Source organism: Cephus cinctus, unplaced genomic scaffold (assembly GCF_000341935.2).
Source record: "Cephus cinctus unplaced genomic scaffold, Ccin1 Ccin1_scaffold0805, whole genome shotgun sequence".
Taxonomy (NCBI): Eukaryota; Metazoa; Arthropoda; class Insecta; order Hymenoptera; family Cephidae; genus Cephus; species Cephus cinctus.
The window spans coordinates 275,970-295,813 of record NW_014333402.1 but is presented as its reverse complement, the minus strand read 5'-3'; the positions used below and the strand labels follow the sequence as shown (position 1 = coordinate 295,813).

Sequence of the window (19,844 nt, the reverse complement as noted above, 5' to 3'; positions counted from 1 at the left end):
TATGTTTAGTTAAAAAAAAAAAAAAAAAAAAAAATGGTCACGGCCATTTTTGTACGACGTTGGCAGTACGTTCGCAGCTGCATCACGCAAAATTGCACAAGGAACGCACCTGCTCGTGATCCGCGGAGCGGAAATATCAGCCTGGTGAACCGAACGTTTTTCCGACAATAGGACACAACGAGAAGCTTGGATATTTTCTAGTGAATATTTTCAAGCACGTTTCTGATCGATTACATAGCTCGTGTAGTCAGATAGTAGATTTATTAAGTTATAATTAATAGATCAACAGCGGATAATCGTTGCGATCACTGATGTGTATCAGATGAATGGATTTTTTAATTGTTATTAATATGATTATTCTATTTTATATTTTCAGTGTTGCTGCATGTGGATATGTCGTTATTAAAAGGCTGCCGTTATAGAGATGCTATTTGCTATCCTCGATATTATATTTTTCATGCAAATTTTAAGTGGACTTGAAAATTGAACTCGTGGAACATTCAGCTGCCAATCGCAGTTGCGCCATATAGCATTTGAGAGGTATACTGGATATTACAGTCACTGCGCATCTAGGCTCATCCAATCACGGATGTGAGTCTGTACTGTGTTACGTGTATTATCGATATTCAATATATGATTCCAACTTGTGTAAAGCATGCCAGAAATCATACAGTATAGAAATACGTAGGATTAAAAAATATTTTATAAACCGTTATTAGCTATCGTAAAACATTTCAAAAGATCTAAAAAAAAAGTATACATGTACAGAAACAAAAAAAATTATCTCATACAATCAAGAATAAATCTATTAATATTCCGTCGCTATAAAGAACGTTCGTTGAAAAAAGATCAGAAAATATTTAGTACGAATGTCAAATTACAGTTACCTGTATACCGACCGACTTGTTTCCTACAAGCTTTCAGAATTCATTGCACGATGGCAGCACCGTCTGTCGCAAGGTTGCACCATCTAGACGCTTTATGTTTACCGGCAAATGTATCATTCGACACCGGTTGATAATTAGTCACCGAGAAGTTGGAATCCATTGATCAAGAAATCTTAAAGAAATAAAAAAATAGTCTACGAAATAAACGCTATCTCAATTTTTCACCCGAGTTTCTCAAACGAAAAAGTTCTCTCGGCACGTTGCGAAAGAAGGAAAATAAATGAGACAAAACCCGAGTATCAAGGGAGTGCCGTAGATAAATATACCGTATTGTATTTATACCAACGCGCGTGCATCTACGTCTCTCTAAGAACTCGTACGAACGAAAGTTGATACTCGAATGTACAACTGCTCTTATATACATTCGTACGTGTCCAAGCTGACCAATTGCACTCCAAGTAAATTTTCATCGTACATTTAATTTTTATCGCTTACCGGACTTCGTGTCCAATGACGACAGTCCAACCCCTCCGACGACGCTTGTCCTTGCGTCTCATCACTTCCGCCATGTTGAGCCTCTCCATGTTGCGATGAATTCGCCTTGGCTAAGGTCTTATCGTTTCAGCATGTAAATACCGTAGACAAGTATCTTTCCTTTTCTATGTCACAATTCATCACAAACACGATCCATGCACTTTGTATAGTCTCAGGAAAATAATAACTTTCCAGCTTGCACGTGAGACTTGACTAACACTTCTTCCTACCAACGTTTACACAAAGTCCCGTCAAGTTGACACCTGGTCCTCCGAATATTAGTTATTCCTCATTGGCAGAAACGCAAAGTGACGTTGCATACACAAACCCCACAAGCATGACCAGACAAAAATTGGACTATCCGTAAAAACAGAAAAGAAAAATTTTTTTCTCAAAAAAAAAAATTTTATCCCTGACAGAGAAACATACATCAACAGTCCCACCTGTTTCCCAGCAGTATCTTGCGTGTAGGTGTAATTGCAAAAAATTTTCAAAAATAAAATGAAAAACATACGAATTTTCCTTGGTACCCAAATATCAAAATTCGTAATTATCACGCGAAATTTACAGACAGTTAAATTACGAATCTTAGTCCCGAGCAGCCACAACAAACTGCACAATCAGTTTACAGCACGGCGCATAGGCTCTGATAAAGAAACGACACGGTCACAATGTAAATAAGACAGAAACCTTTTATTTTCGAGATCCACTCAAAGAATTCTCTGTTAATAAATTCTTTACACTTTTTTTATTATAAACATGCCATAGTTCCGTTTGTCAAATTATACTTGTACAAAGAAAATGACTTGACTGTACGTGCTTTTGAAATTTATTTTTCTTTTCATTTAAATTTATCACTTTTACGTGCCAATATTATCTTTACCCGATCCTCGTCTCACTGTTAGCGAGATGCAACTGGATCCTGTTGATTCGCATGAAATCTCAACGGGACGGATGTTACTGTCGACGTGCATAGGCGCTATTGCCAAGACTGGTTACTTGACTTCAACTTGCAGAGTCGCACCTGCACTCGACGCTGCAAATAGTACCAGCGGATAATGACCGAGCGAACAGCGCCAATCGGGATAATTAAACGCATTCGACGCGTGCTTTAATCAGTGCTCGGAGAAGAACGTATACATGAAGATAAGCATCTTAGCATCGCGACGCGCCGCAGAGGACTGAATGTCGTATTGTATTTATAGAGTGAAGTCGGATTATTTTGAACAGCTTTGCTTTTCTCAAATTCGTCGTTTATATATATATGTATACACATGTAAGTGTATATACATATGTTATATACTATAAAATTCATGATTTTTCTTTATCTCAATCTCACACATGACAACGATTTTAATAATTATTTTTTTTTTTTACCAAATTTTAAACGGACTATTACCGGGAGTCATTGATTAAACGTATCACAGATATTACGATAATTCATATTTCGCGCCACACGCGTGCCCCTCAGATTGAAAATCCAATTTATACGAAAATAAATTTTTGGAGAATTAGACTGTTTTAGCGGATTTCCTTTTTTTTTTTATATATATATAAATTGCTATTTATCGATGTTCATTAGGTCTGATTTAAGTAAATGTTTTTTATGGCAAATTATTTTTGTATCGATTGGTAGTAATTTATTGATTCACTTGTATGGTGGGGATCCTTTGTATTTTACTAATTTTGGTTTTCTCTTAGGCATTTTGAGCAATGGTGCGATATCTTCTTATGCGGACACTTATATATGCCTATTCTACGTATCAGTTGATCTATCTAATCCAGTATCTAAATAACAATGAACTACAAGTGGTGGATTCTCATGTATACTTTTGTAAGGAAACTTGAAATAATGAAATTCGGGTGTGTGTAATATTTACGGAAGTGGATGTAAGGTTAATATATATATATATATATATTAAATAGTTGACGGAGATGAGAGTCACTGAGATCATAAACATATCATAAGAGCTTTTTATACTTTCGTTTTGGCAACAGATCTAAAATACATGTTGGTGGGACTCACAGTTGTCCGATCCTAAATTCTCTGGTATCTACGAAATTTGATGGCGTTTGATTAAATATATTCAAAAATTACAATATTTCCTTAACCTCTTAAATTTTATACCTCGATGATGGCGTACCTTTATATGTCAGATGGGTTGATGCGAACTCGCACCGATGCGAAGTCGAAGGATTGATTTTCGAAAAAATGTTGAACTTTAAAAAAATGTGAAAAACTGACAAAAACGCAGAAATTGTAATTTTTCTGAATTTTCGCGATGACGTAATCACAATAAAAAAAAACGTTACGTCAATATATTTCGAATTTCGGGGACATTTTTAGATATTTGAAAAAAATATTGGCGAAAAACGTCCAGCTGGATAACGAGAAACTTCCGTCGGGTCCTTTGCGAAATCGTGATTCATTCGCGGAAATGGCACTTCCCTTGGCAAAAATAAAAAAGCACAAGGGAACGCAAGCGCGTTCGCGAAGAGACGTCATGGGATGAAATTTCAGTGAAAAAAAAAAAAAAAAAAAAAAAAAAAAAAAAAAAAAAAAAAAAAAAAAAAAAAAAAAAAAAAAACGAAATGCTTTAACGTCCGATAGAAACACGGAATCCAGTGACTATGACCAAGACAGTTTTAATAATAGAAAACAGCGTGGGGTAAGAGAGTCGTACTAACGACGACAAAATTCCATCTCCAAAGCGTCCGAATCGCGCTCGTATCTCCCCGTAGTAAAACTTTGCCAATTTCGACATAAGCCAAAACTGAAATAGACCCCGATCCGACATTCGCAGCATAAACAAAAAAAATTCAATTTCAAACGAAAAATAATGTCACTTAAATTTCTACCTACGACGATACTCATCCGGTGCAGTGAGGTTGTCGCCGGAACAGAAGCACGAAGTTGGCAATTTCCAATCCGCACGTGGAACTTTCCCATAAACCGTCGCAGATCATAAACGAAGTTGCAAGGATGCACCCAACGTGCATCTCAACCCGTGGAACCAGCAAATAACCATAAAATTGACGTTTCACAGATGCTTCTGATTTATTTACTAAAATTTCCATACGCATATGGAATCCTATTACCCATTAAAATATTTTCATGTCACAGGTACCATAAGACGTATAAATATTATTAGGCTATTGGACACGAAGGGCTATGGATATACAGGGTTGTTCGGTATAAATGCACAGTCCCGTCCATAAACCCCGTCCATTTGATTTCCATGGTAGAGCCATGTTCTACTGAATAACTCTATACACGAAGGACATAGAGAGAAAACAGGACGCTGCCTATGTTACAGGATAATAATCCTTTGAGGATCTACTTGCTGTTTGCAGAGACGACATTGTGATACGTAGACGTACTTAGCGATGAAATTCAAATTCCTCTGTAGACGTAGGATATCCTGAATAATCGTCTGAACATCATTGTACTCGGCCGGAATGCGTGACTTTTTGCTCGGGCTTCTCGTCGTGCGCAGAGAAAGTTAATGTTCGCTCGTGAAGTTGGATTTTCGCTACTGGTGGCTACGGGACTACGAGATCGAAACTTTTCCTTTGACGTCCAAATGAGCATCGGTTGATGCAACTGGGAACAAGAAGTGAAAAAGCTCCGTGCACGGCGGCTAGGCTTTATTTTAAAAGCGCCTACCTCCAGCGTTCGCTACTCGAGGCTGTTTGTTCGGCACCGACCCGAATTCAAAATTCGTATTGGCCGCTGTTCAAATATGTTAAATAATTAATGGTGTAAGCCTTGTTTCTCGGGCTGAGCCTCCATGACCTTCCGCTAATTTTCGCCCGCAAACTCAACAATGCCTCAGTGCGCATTATCGCTTCGATGACTTTCAAGCGATGCGTGAAGAAGCGAGAGGTCTTTATTTTAATGAGACAGAATTTTGTTGGGAACAAATGACTTTTTTCATTGTCAGATGTAGGATGACTTCAGATTTCATTGGCTCGTAGGTAGATTAAGTCGTGGATGGATTTAAGGGACGAGTGGTTGGATGGTACAAATTAATAAAGATGATACGTTCCATTGGAATTTTTAACGGTCGTTGATCCTATTGTACAACAGCGCAGAGTCGGTACATTAGAATTTCTTTGTTCATGGGTCAAACAGAGTCTGCGACGAATTAATGATTTATCGTTGTAGGATACGATGACTTTTTAATGATTTTTTCTACTGGTATATATTGCGTTGAATATCTTTTGGGACGGTCACAGGTTCCACCTGTCGCTTCATTAATATCGTATTTGGGATGTGCTGGTATCAAGGGACCGGTTCTTCTGAATCTTCAAAATTAACTAGAACACGGCCTTGTCACGAATCCTTAGTTTAGGTCGGATTGTCATTAAGCCACGGGGATCCCGATCGAAAATAGGCGGGTGGAGAAAAATATTGGCACGGCTAGACGGCGAGAGATGAAAACAATCAAGATCTACGATGAACCAGTTCTCTGCGTAGTATCGAGTTTCTATTTTGAGTAATTGTAACTTCTTTTTTTGTAATCTGCAATAGTTTCGTACGCATTGTCATTGTTTGGACGTTTGTGTCATGTTTTATTCAATTTTATTGATGATTTCTTTTGCGATCTATCGAGCGCTATGGATATAAACAGTAGCGCCATCTGTGTGAAGCTTTCAAGCAGGCGGCTAGTATTTGTTACCGTGTGCCGGTAAAGTAGAAAACAGGGAGCTTGCAGACTGCAGAACTCATGTAGTCACGGAGTAAGCTTACACAAACCACTTTTTTCATCTGATATTCATTGTTGCGTGCAAAATTTCGGTTGAACTTGTACCTTTGAATTATTGATATATTTCACTGTATTGAGAATAATTTTTTCGGATAGTTCAAGAAATATATAATTTCTTGTTAGAATAAAGGTACATTATCGTTCACGTTGCCTTTCCTAAAACTGTATATCTTTCTCAAGGAAGCCTTATAAAATTTGAACGCTGTGAGAAAGCAGAGCGAACATTAGCATAGGGTATGGATACGCTCAAGTTCAGAAATAGAACAGTAATCGAATCATTTTATTGAAAATCGACCCCCTGACCCTCCAATTGCATGTTTCTATGGCAGTTAGTTTTTATTCGTATCCCGAAAAAGGAATATCAAATTTATGCTGACCCGTGAAACAAACCATATGCCACGACAGGGACATCCCCGTATAAGACATTCAATAAATATCAGAATCACAATAACAGTATATTATATTACATGCATATCGGAGATACCTAAAAAAAAAATGACAAAATACCTAAAATCATCCAGATCAAATATACTCAAAATAGATTTACGAATATACTCGGTGTATTCTATAAAAAGCATCCCGGATGAATTTCCAAGAGAATATCAAGCTGGTCCTTCGCTTTCGGAACATTCCAAGAATTCCTTCTGCGCAAAAGCAGTTGTAACAGCTTGACACACGAGAAACATGAATCCACCGGGTGGTACTAAATCAAATGACTCACGTGCTGCGAAAATGATTCGAATTCCACTTTGTGAATTAGTCGAGGAAGGCGTTCCAAGATGATACAGTATATTTGCGTTTCCTGTTCCCAGGCACATATAAGTGGCAGTCATACTTTCTTCACTCTCAGCTTCTTTTTTTCTTAACAATTTCCGCATCCGGCATGAAAATCCCACAGCGTGCTTCTCACTGACGAGTAAATACGTTATTCAGAACACGTCTCCAAATCGGGTACCATTCGGATGCACCAGGGGCGCCCAGGACGCCAAGATCTTCCAGAGCGATCACATGGCGAAGGGGTGGTAGTAGACTTTACTGACTAGCAAGAACTCTGAAATCCCTTACATAGATCACATTGGTGAATTTCCGTATTACACGAAAATGCACTTTGCGCCTGACGGCTATGAAGGGCCTAACGGAGTTCAGACATCAAGGATCACGCGGGTCGACCCCCACCAGGAGAGTATTGAAACCTCTGAAATCAAGTGTTATTTATCATCGGGCGGTTTCCGGTTCCTGGGTAGAAGCGCCGAGCGTAATCATCCCTAACCTTGCCCTGGTGGTCCATTATGCAAATACGCCTACCGCCCGAGCTGAAATTTATGCACGGCCATTAGACGCGAGTTTGTCGAAGTAGCCGAGTGCAATTTAGATCTGGCAGTAAATTCTCCGGCGAAAGCTCAAATAGCGAGACCCTTCGGGCAAGGCCCGAAATTATACGTCATTAGTCTCGAATACAGGTCGCTGGCTGACTGATTGACTTAATGAAGTCTCATGCGTTGCTAGAAAAATTTACTCGGGAAAGCTTCTGTCATAGCAAAATCGTGAGTCAGCTCTGAGAATAAAATCGTAAAGCTTCGATCACACTCGAGCGAAGCTTTTATCCCCAACGAAATGCGCTACGCGAAAAAGCTTGATTCTCTTGAATTTAAGCACTGGCAAGAAAATGAGTGTCGTTAAGGTTTCCTTTCGTCTCTTTACCCCTCCCCCCCCAGTACCTCCCACCCTCCTAAACCATTCGTATCTCCTCTTTACCTATTTCGTCTCAATTTCAACAAGGACGATCTTGTAGTTCCGAACGACCGACTAATGACGCAGTTTCCCTTAGTAGCGGCGTTTAAAAGTACCCAACCCACCATTCAAATTGTACAAGTGACTCGCAACCTCACGACACAATTGGGATCCTTTTTCAAGGATCCACCAGGATTAGACATATACACACATAGAAGAGCACAGTTCCACGATTTAAGTCTGCGTTGGGTTCATGGGCAACAGTATCCAATCTAAACCGGAAGAATTTTCTCGGAGCCACGTTGATACTCTCAAAGGGTGCATCCGGGATATTCGTGAGGTCGGCGAGGAACAAAATCGGCAAGTTTCACGATCATAAACGTGGAACAATAATATTCCGGCTGACTCGGCTGAATCACAACGCTCATGAGAGCTGAAAAGTAAACCCTCCCTAGAGAAGGGATAAGAATGACGAAGACTTTTCATTAGGATGAAAAAAAATACCACGTCAAACTTCCCATAATTACGTTCAAAATCGTACGCGAGGGTTGGACAATACAAAAATCACGTATACATATTGTATTTCCCGTCGACGTGCGAATACCAATAGACTGGCCCTGTAAGTGAAATCTCGCAAGCTCTAGCTAAGAGTGGAGAACGAGAGCGAGAAGCTTTATCGCGTCATATTGCCACGTAATAAGCCCCGGCCAAGGGTGCCCTGTACACCCCTCGTAATATGCAAATGGAACGATCCGAGCCACTAAGGAGGTAAATTTCATTTTCGCTTAACGCATTTACATAATTTTATGAAAACATACTGACTTGGATGAAGGAACATTCGATTTCACCTTGCACACAGTTTATATTATAGTTTAAGCCAAAGTGGAGAAATGCTATTTTCAGAAAAAGGTCCTTCGCGTATGTCCGATGAAGGAGATGGAATATGAAAAATTAAAAAATGTTGAGTATCGTAGAAACGTAATCAACGAATAAATCCTGATTTAACAGTACCACGTCACGAATCCAGCGAGGGTTCCATTCTGTCGAATTGCTATGAATTTTTAATCACTACGACATTACGCCGCCTACCAGAAGCGTCTAGAGACTTTGTCGCCTTAGCGATCCCTCGTAAAGTGTCAACACCTGCATTACACTGTGGCTTGGTGTTGGTTGTCATAGCTGCCGCTGCTGCTGACTCGTCCCTCGTCAAAGCCACAGAGCCTCGTGCAATCATTGATACGCCTCGCTAGGATCGACAAGAGTTCAAGAAGGATTTACACGTAAGGAAGTAGTTGTGACCGCGTTTTGATAAAAAATATTCGTTACACTTTTAATGGATCGACAAAAATTATGGTTGCATAGGTACACGACTAAATTTCGAGCTTCCTGTACAGACGGTACGAGGACGACGTGACGCTTCTGAAATCTGATTGGTCCTCGCCACGCGTGGCGCCATCTGTCATGAATTGCAAGAAACTATACCTGACGCCAGACTCGCTTCTCTGCAACGTAGAAAATGCAATCCAGCTGGGTTGTAAGGACGACGCGACGTGATGTACTTTGTAAACCAATTCAAAGACGTGGTAAACGTACCAAAAGACTCGCAACTTCCATTTCCCATACGTATTATTCCCATGGTAATGTATGTTTACACGTGCTAACGACGTCTGCGGGTATCACTGCTATTAATGATGTTATGACACTTCCCATCGAGGAAACGGATAATCGAATGAAGCAAAGTCGTAACTTACAGGTATTTTTCATGTATTTTTACGAACCTAAAAGTTAACTTGAACATCAATTTACATCGCTAAGAAACCGTCAACACGGACGACGCCAATTCTTTTGCATGACATTCTATGGTTTTATAATTACACGAAAAACATGTCTACGGACATTTATACGTCTTACGAGACTACCGAGTGAATTAATGAAAGTCAATATATATATATACCGATATAGATATATCCCGTAATAGTAATTCTGATTAAATGTCTGTCAAGGACATAAACCTTTTCTCAATCCAAGTAGACAATTACCCGACACGCACTCTTAACAAGAACCCTTACCCGTGTAAGCACGTGGCAGACAGTATAAATTACTGACAGTCTGACAATAATATTTTTTCCTTACATCTGACAAATGCCCTAATATATTCAGATCTTAAATTGGCAAAGAGCCTCACTGCAAATGTAAATTGACGCGTTGACACGTATCCCGGGGCTTTTACCTTTGGCTCACACTGTCACGTTTTCTATGCTATAGCTACTCCAACCCCTGTCAGTAATAAAGTATCCGTTTCAAGGTCTGAAGGCTTAAAGGTCTTGGAAGGAAACGACACTGAGATGTTTCAGCGAAACTCAAGTCCGTCCTATTGTTAGCTCATACACACATTTTTTTTCCTTCATAGGTAACACGTATCACATGTTACGCAACGTCGTGTAAGAAGAGCCAAGTGTCAAAGTAGGTATTTCAGGGTGCGAATGTGGAAGTTCGAGGGAGAGGAAGGGTGTACCGGGGTTTGTCACAGAGGGTGCTCTCTAGCCCAGGGGTAAGTTTCGAGGCCCCGGTCGATACACCTTCATCCCTCTGTACAGCAATGTGCCACGTGTTCCCCAACGACTATGCTGGCTCCCTGTGTATTCATCCAGCTTCCTCCTTCTAGGCTGCTTTATAACCTGGACGGCAAGTATCTGCATGCGGTTTAAAGCAGCGCGGGTGAATAGAAAAGAAAAAAAAAAAAAATCGTAAAGCTCAATAATCCAAAGCACGAAGACGCGACCCTCCAAAGCAGCGTCTCGACACCTGCTATACTTGTTTAATGTCTCCCTGCATAAATATTGCACTTATACGTGTATGTCGATTGGGAATTCAAAGTTCGCGCCGATCGATTTTTGCGTCACCGCATCGCGGCCGGCAATAATTTCGAACGTTTTCAGACGTGCGATGGATTCGCTTTAGAAAAAGGCCGGAGCACAGGGATCGTTACGGGACTTGCTGGTAACCTTTTACTTTCCCGTGCCGCTTGACTTCCGGTGCCCTTGGCATTTGCCTATTCCTTACCTACAGCGCTATATCTATTGCTAATATAAGTGCTGCCACCTATCGTTAACGGAACGTACTGTCTCATTGCTGCTCCTGGGATATTTCACATGTCCCGCAACTTCCCCGTCGAGACTCACCCAGTAGGATCGTTTCGCGAAATTGCAGACTGCCCGGAAACTCCATTCGACCCTTGTTACGTCATAGCACTGTTTGCGGGCTGGCCCGGAAAGTGCAATTTCGTGAATTTCTACGGACGTTTTGAGAAAATTGGACCTTCGCTCGAGTGTGTTTGCTCGCGGACTTGACGCTTCCTGCATATACGTAATGGGAGGATACTTTTTTTTTTCTCAGGACATATTCAGCGTCCGACCATAGCATGATGAGTGTGTCATCTACCGGGTGGTGTATGAATTTTCGAAACTTATAAAATATACAAAAAGCGACGACGTGAAAATAAATTTTTTTTTCCTAACATATACATATATACCACTTAAAAAAAAATAAATTAGATAAGTAGGGTACGCAAGTAGACGACGATATATGCATTTGGAATGACCAAACAGATATCTCACCATTGAGTCGTCTATCTACCAAGTCCCACCACTCGTGACGTAATTTTGGCTCTAATTGGATTAATTAAAAGCTGTAGTTTCTTTGACGCGTACTAACGAGTATAAGAGATAACTTGACGTAACCTGTTCAGCGAAATGCCAGCTACGTGAAATTGACCCAACTCTCAAGTGGCAATAGCTGGAAGACCCTCCTTCGAACAGTTCCTTATCAAGAGAATTCATTATCCATGGATGCGTGTCAATGTTACATAAGCTATGGTCAAAACGTTTTATACAGGCCGCAAAATATCTCGAGTTGGAGAAAATAATTTTTTTAATGGTAAATACTAAACCTTCATTTCATTTGATTTATATCGTACTATCGAATCAGCGAGCTTCCAGAGATCAGGATACTGGCCTGTTGTGCTTGAACATACGTAACTATACAGTTAACCTGAATTACTCGTTCGCATGCGATCGGCCATTACTACCGTAAAAGCTCCGAGAGCTTTTATAGGTCAAGTTCCTATCGTCGGGGGCACGGCCTGGGTCTAGGTAATAGTGACCGTAGGTAGTTGGGTCGAACCACCTGATAACGGAATTCTACCCAATTACGATTAAAATCTGTGTGTGGGTAAACATATACTGGGTGATTGATGTGAGAATGTTGAAGATATCAATTTTGAAAATGCAAAAAAATTCGGAAAAACTTTGATTTAGAAATATTCAGAAGCGTTAAAGAGTGCTGACTTCCGGTGGGGACAAGTAAAATTTATTTTTAATCTTAAGTAAAATTAACTGGCCACCCATGCCATGTGTGTTGACTTTAATAAATTGCAGGGGTTTTATTCTGTAGAATGCACGGTGGTGAGGTTGGATTTTATAAATTCTAACATACCGGCCGAGCTTGGCAAACTGCGACATAGGAATTTTCGTGCTGCCCCAGTGCCAAGCCGCCATTTTCTAATTTGTCCGTGCGCCAAATATTGACATAGTAAAGAAAATTGGATTATTATGAAAAATAAAAAAATTCGTTTATCTTAGAAGAAGAATGAAGAAAAATAAGCAAAGTTATCGGAACAGTATAAAATTGTAAAAAAAAAAATATTCCCTCTACCCTTATCACATTGAATCCCATTGGCGCCGTATATCAGCTCGTCAACTATGATTATCGCGATATCCAACTCTGACTTCGCAATTTAACGAAAGTTGAATCGCGATTCTCTGATTTACGAATTACGCGATATCCCCATAAATTATACCTTTAAATTTATTCCGCCGGCAAAGTACCCTCTGGTTAACTCCTCCTGGGATCTCCGTAAGAATTTTCGTTCGCCAGCGAGAGTCAATTTTAAATAAGAAAACGAAGATAAAGAACGCTTAAAATTTCTTAGTAAGATAGCATCGAATTTCAGCCCCAATTGCGTTTATGCATAATCAACATTCTTTTACGAGGAACAAACGGAAGTTTCCCCGATACGAGTGTGTTTAATTGCGTATAAATGCGTCGGCAAACCCGAAACGAAATGCCTTGAAATGAAGTGAAACACTTGAATAAAGATTCGTGCCGAACGAAACAAATATTGGCGGTGTGTATTTTCGTCTAAAAATAACATAAGCAAAAAATTACTATATTATATTTATTTCAACAGTCAGACCACAGACGTTGCGCATTGCGAAATAATAAAAAGCTAATAATAAATCCGAAACGTAACAAGCCGTATTATTTGCAGGTGACACAGGTAAGTAAATCGAATACCGTGGCCGTTCGATCAAACCCGTCAAAGCGAACGTTTTACGAGGGTAACCTACACAAATTAGTTACTGACAGGTAACTGATAAAAAAACCTGGATACGAAGACAGGTCACGTTCGCTTTAAATTACGATGGAATTTTGAGTGCGAGCTTTGCCAGCCGACGTGGAAAATGAAATTTAAGTGAAATTGCCCACAGAGTCTATTACGTCCCTGGGTAAGCTGACAAACGACGAGATCCTTGCGTAAAACATCCTTTTCGTTTGACAATGCACAAAGATGGCGTCCAATGATTTTTATTTGTTAAAATATTTTATTTCCCAATTCCCCTTAAACTCACGGGCACGAAAATGCTCCCTGACAATTCGATAAGCGCCATGCCAACTGCAGCTTGCAACGTGACGACGATCGATTCGGTTTGTCTGTAACGAGTGAGAATAGAAAAACAAAGGGAAGGTCACGTAACGAAAATTCGTGAGTTGATACAAAGGTGGGATACACGAGCAAATTTAATTTCCCCAAATCGAACACTGGTTTACGAACGAAAAGGTTAAGTTTCTCATGATGGCTCCTGGATAGAACGTCAATAATTGACTGAAGGGATCCAACCCTAATTTTGGCCCATTGACTCACTTCCATCCCTTATTCAAGTTAAGAAGAGCTGCTGACTGCCATGTCACCCTTCATAGACCTTGGTGAAGCCAGCACTGCGATCGTTCACTTTGGTCTCGTTATACGGAAATATTATTGCGGCCAAAGATCCGCGTTCCACGTCCCTGAGGATGCTTCAGGAAATTGGCTCCGTCTAGCGTCCCTGAAGGCAAATCGAGAGTAGTCTGATAGAAACTCGGCCTTACCTACTGCGAAGAAATTAAAATCGTAAACGTTAAGGAGCGTGATTAGCGCTCAGCCGTAATGATAAATACGTGGGTTCTCTGGATGATCTTGACACGGGATCGATAACACATGTCCACGCACGTGAAAGAGTCATCATCGTTAGTAAACGACGTGAACCAGCTGTTGATATAGCAAAGAGATATCCCTCGTGCGGTATAGTTTAAATTGTCAAGGATAATGACAGTAGCGATACCAGACTTTGACATCTGCTGTCAGTATTGGGAATTGAGACCTGGAATATATTTAGGGCTTGCTCACGTCATTGTCAAACATTCATTTCCGTCGATCCAGCTCTACCTAGGCCGTATCCAGAAGGTAGACGGAACAATCAGACAGTTTCTTGGTCCAGGACATCTTTGAGGAGATCGAATCAAAAAGTTCGTCTGTGGCAGGACTGGTAGGCTTTGGTGGATTGTGGGCGATAGTGGTTGTGTCGCCATTGGACGATGCAGCCGGGAGAACAGGGAACGCTTGGTATCGATCCCTCAGGACCGCCCCAGCATCCCTTACGCTCTGTTTTCATCTACGAGGTGGCCACGATTCAAACGCTTTTCCCCGCCGAGTTACAGAGAATTTTTAAGTGGCTGTTGTAACGAAGAAAATTTTAAAAACAAAAACCGTCTTTACACTGTTGGGGACAATTAAACTTTCAAGTATATCAGATACCCGAAAAAAAAAATTAAAATCAATTTTTTACAAAACTAACAGTCGATTTTCAAAATTGTTAACTCATCGAGAATTTCAATGTCCGTTCACGTTTAAGCTACTAATTGTCCTCGGCGAATGAACCCTCGTACTTTGTTATTAACTGTTCTTCGAAAGCATACCCGTACCTGTACCCGCTCTCGAATAGTAATACCCAACCTAACCTAAATCCGCTGGTAACTTGATGCTACAAAATTTCCTATTTCAATCTACGAGCAAGGCTATTCACAGGTAATAGACTCGGTTCGCTGACTTTGAAATTTGAAATACTTAAAAATAATAAAAAAATAATATCTTATTGACAAACGCAACAATAAGTACCGTCTAAAAATTTTGTTATTAAATAAACAAAGTGTATCCATGTTTCCACGGAACGAGACTTCAGCTGGTAGACGTTACTGCATCAGACAGTAATTGACGTGGTAGACTATTTCTAGACTAGAGATGCACGGGTGCACCGAGACTGAACAAAGAAACAAACGAAATACGGAGAAACGGAGTACGAGAAGTACGAAGTTCCCGAGAAGTCCTGTCGCGTCACTAGGTAAAATACGAGCTCCGAGCACGTCTGCTGCAGCGAGCTGTTGCAAGAGATAGAATTAGTTTAGACGTAACCTTAAATGAGTAAAGTCATAGGTCCGACCGATGATATCTATTTAAATCGACTAGAGTTTAACTACCCAGTCGTGCCTTAGAAATGCTAAATCGCTTTCGAAATCCTAATGCAGCCTAATCGATTACAGGGTTACAGTCCACATACGGCGGTTACGGCATGTGGGGACTGAATGGACCATACGTTAAACTCTGTACCTGCAACAGTGGGTAATTCGGAACAAGCTAAAGATTATCGTTTAGATAATTCCTACCCACTGGCCGTTATTTCAGTTTGGGCTACGGACATGAAATGGGGTTATGACGTCACTGGGCATCGTTACCGCGATTAATATCAAGGATGCTGGAACGAACGGACGGATCGCGAGCAGCCATTAATCCCTTGGAACTTTTCATTGATTTTTCGATCCTAACCGATAACGAATATACCTGCTGGGACGAACGGGCAACCTGAACTAAAACTGGGTAAATTAAATTGGCCTCCGTCAGGTATCCCAATTGCCGACGCGCTTCGAAATCGTTATTTTCAGTGTTGCATCCGTCACGCCATACGAGTTTCGAAGGGACGAACTCGTTACAATGGACCGGGTAATTTTTTATTTTTTATTTCGAGATGCTGCTCCTTACCCAACTCCGGGTCAAAAGCGAGGGGCGGAACGTCAAGAGTCATTTTTTACGTGAAGGGAGCCTGAGGGATGGACCATGTCAATGGTTCAGATATCAGTTACCAGGGTGATTTTTTTTCTTGACCTTTTGCTTTTTTAAACAAAAATCCATTACACGTATCCCGTTTGCCATACGGAACATTTACGAGAAAAATTTGTATCCCCGTACCGAGTAAAACTCCGACTACACGGGGATACCTGTACGAGGTCCTTGCACCAGGACCTGGCTTTTTATCTAGATGTAACAAAAGAAGGGATCTTGGTTCTCGCTAACAGGAGTCTGAAAGAGAATAAAATAAAGAGACAAAGAGAACTCCCAAATGGTTTTCTTGCTTTGGCCTCGTCAGGCTTGCGGGTGGCGTTTCTTGGAACGTCATTGTGCCGCATGAAAATCAAAGGAATATTTTCAATATGACGTCACGAACGTTTTACTATCGTAAACGGAATCGAAGGCTTAATCATTTACCGATATTAAACAACCGGACGTTTATCAGCATTATTATCGGAGAGTAATGAGAAAAGATAATAAATGTAAATCGAGAATTTTCATATAAATATTACGGATCCACGTATATGGGCCCAATGGCGATATACCTATATATAGCAGGCTATCTAAATATTGGGTAACACGCGCTCGGCTGCTGCAGGCATCAAAGACCCATTATCAGTTAGGCGCTTCCATTAATCACTTTAAAGCAAAACGTTAAAGCCACCATCGTTTCTTGGCCCGGAGGATTGATGAATGATCTTCTCTGCGTTATAATTATATAGCGCCGTGAGTAGTGCGATAGCACGTTTACTTATCGCAATTTCATATACAGTGGGGAGGTATACAATTTTTTTTCCTTTCTTTGCAATTTCTCCTCCACCCTTCTCTTATTGTTCCATTATCATTTGTATCTGTGGGTACTGATGTGGTATCATTGAAAGTACAATTAGTCGCGTTTAGAGTATCAAGTATCATGGGCAACGAAAATACCGTGAAATTCTTCTGAAAAGTCAAAGGTGACGGAGAGTGGTGTACCAGTGTAAATGCTTGGCTGTTTTATTTGTATTTCTACACGGGAACTACGATTCAACGCAGAGGGTTGAAAATGTTTCCTGAAAATTTCCTCTGTGCTCACGAAACTCGCGCGATACCCGAACTCTGAGTATTCCGAGCCTGTATAACATTAGCCTATCTAAGCAGGCTTTACAGAAGTAAGCGCTATCAAAAATATATTTCCGTTTACAGCCGGCGTATCTTGTACTGGCTATTTACAATTTCAAGGAATAAATTACAAGCCTGGTTGAGTCCCCCGTAGAGTATACAGATATCACAGCCGGGCTGAGATAGAAAGGGGACTTAAAAAATTTAGTAAACCCTGACCTACATACACGGAGACTTTTCTTTTAGACACTTGAAACTTCAAGCTGAGCAACATGGACAAGAAAGTTATTAGCACAGCTTCCGGTGGTGATCTGGTGCAGATCCGAAGGACTGTTTCCGTAGTTATCCTACTAATGATCCGAAATTCTGTACGAGTTCAGGAATTCGCGAGTGGTTCCATCTACGTGGAAATTAGTAAACTGTAAACTATGTTACGCCACGTGGTATACGAACGCCGAGTTGAAAATGCATTTTAACAATGGGCCAACAATATTATGCACTTACTCACCGGCAGTAGTTGTAACGAGTGAAAGTTATAATGAAAAGTGAATCACTCACCTGAAACAAAGAAAAAAAATATTTTCGTCAGCTCAAATAATACCAATATGATCGTGCTATATTTTAATAAGATTATTTGAAAAATATACACGTGTCAGTTTTCGTACATTTTTATGAGAGACTAAACCTGGGGATGAAATTATTTAGAAAAAAAAAATATATACATCGCCATTCCAATAGCTTCTTTCTACAGATCAAATTTCGAAATATTGTATTACGCTACCCCCGCGCGTCTTATGTGCTTATCTGAGGTTCTTGTATTCCTTATCACGTTACCTTATCAGATACGGGGGATGAAAACAACGAGAATGTCAGGTTTCTTTTTTTCTATCCGAATGCGTAAAAGTATATGCTTTTCCTGGAGGGTTAGATTAAATAAATAACCATACAAGAGAGATTTATATCCATAACAACGTAGAATAACGCATCGGAGTTATGCAGGGGATGAAAATGTATGCTGAATTACTCCATCGAGTTTTTATTTCAAGATCCGCGCGAAAGGGACACATTGTCAAGGTATAACCAAGTTGGAATAAAATTCCCATTTACACTAGACTAGGGAAACAGCAAAAAAATCACTTTTTACGCATTCCACCGTAAAAGCCTTTAGGGAAAGATTGGTTTAACCCAGTTTTCTAATATGCATCGTTATTCGGATATCCGTAGTAGATAGTCGCGGTGATACCGTAAGATAAATAGGTAAAAAAAAATACCTTCAAGTACTCTCACCACTTAACAAATCGATGACAATGTACTCAGCTTGTTCTTTACTTAGATATCGATTCTGAACAACATTGCACCAAGTTACCTTGTTTGCATAACAAGATAGTAGTACAACAATTTTTTTTGTACGCAATACCATATACGACGAAAGAAAATAAAATTGTGAAAAAATAGAAAAATTTTGAAAAATATATAAAATAAATAAAAAGTTTTACAAAAACCAGACGGGCTACGTTTGCGTAAACTATAGAATGGTCAGGGGGGTTCACATTAAAAAGCAGGATAAGGGACAGATTGCGGAACTTCTTTCAGTAGCACCCTTTACCGAATGGTCACACATTCCGAAGGCAGGTCCCGTAATATCGTTAATCCCTGGAAAAAGCGTTCCCACGTAGTGGTATAAATTTCAACTGACCAGACATTAATTTCCTGAACTCTTCATTGACCTGGGTCAAATTCAGTTACGGGCATACGTGAGCTTGCTCACATTTTTTTTTAGTGGTGAGCCCTTCCACTTGTCTTTAAATTCATCTATAAACTTTCCAGCGAGAAATTATTAGGAGACTGTCCAGACTTAAGAATGATGTATACGACTAGACTCTTGCGCACCGGAAAATCTCATCGAGCAACACAGCACCGTGACTTGGCGCGGCAACGATAAGTGCACAGCTGGCTAACTTCGTGGATGGATGCACAGGAGAGAAATGCTACCTGGGTAAGCGATCGCCCCAATCTCCGAGAGGTTCCTAAAGTTCCTTGAGGTATGGGTATGAAAGTCCAGCATCGAGGTTAGGAGTCCCACAATGGACTCCAAATGTAGAATCTATATAAGACGATATGAGAGCCGTATAGGCAAGCCAGAAAAGTCCATACTTGTCCTCAATCTACGTCTTTTCGTAAAAACTCGCAGAATCATCTCGAAGGCTGGTGGCATTTGGAATGATAAATTTGTTTCAGCGACTGACACATAAGTGACGAAGAATAATAAGGATATTTAATTGTCCAAAAATATGAATAAATATCGATTACGTCGATAACCACATACTTCGAGTGTTCAGACTGACTAGAATATTTCTATTAAAATTTTTGGAAAGTTTCAGGTTTAAGTTAAAAAAAATAACATCCTCGTCAATGAAACGATAATGTATACGCAAGATCGTTCGATTACGAATACTTGAGAATTTATTTAATCTACGCTCCACTGTTTCAGCCTCTTGTGTATACGCCATTCGCATCCCGTACAAACAATAAACCCACGTTGTT

At 40.2% G+C, this 19,844-nt stretch overlaps 1 protein-coding gene across 4 annotated transcripts in view; it reads right to left on the bottom strand.

Annotated features, from left to right (window-relative positions):
• LOC107270594 (cAMP-specific 3',5'-cyclic phosphodiesterase) overlaps window positions 1-19,844 on the bottom strand; it is a 222,580-nt gene that overhangs the window by 129,486 nt on the left and 73,250 nt on the right. Inside the window, exon 1 of one of the 4 annotated variants that reach the window (XM_015745746.2) lies at window positions 1,383-1,777. The exons of the other annotated variants lie outside the window; for them this stretch is intronic. Coding sequence (XP_015601232.1) covers window positions 1,383-1,471 — 89 coding nt within the window. The 5' untranslated portion in view covers window positions 1,472-1,777. Of the gene's footprint in view, window positions 1-1,382; window positions 1,778-19,844 lie in introns of those variants that run through there. 4 annotated transcript variants of the gene reach the window in all.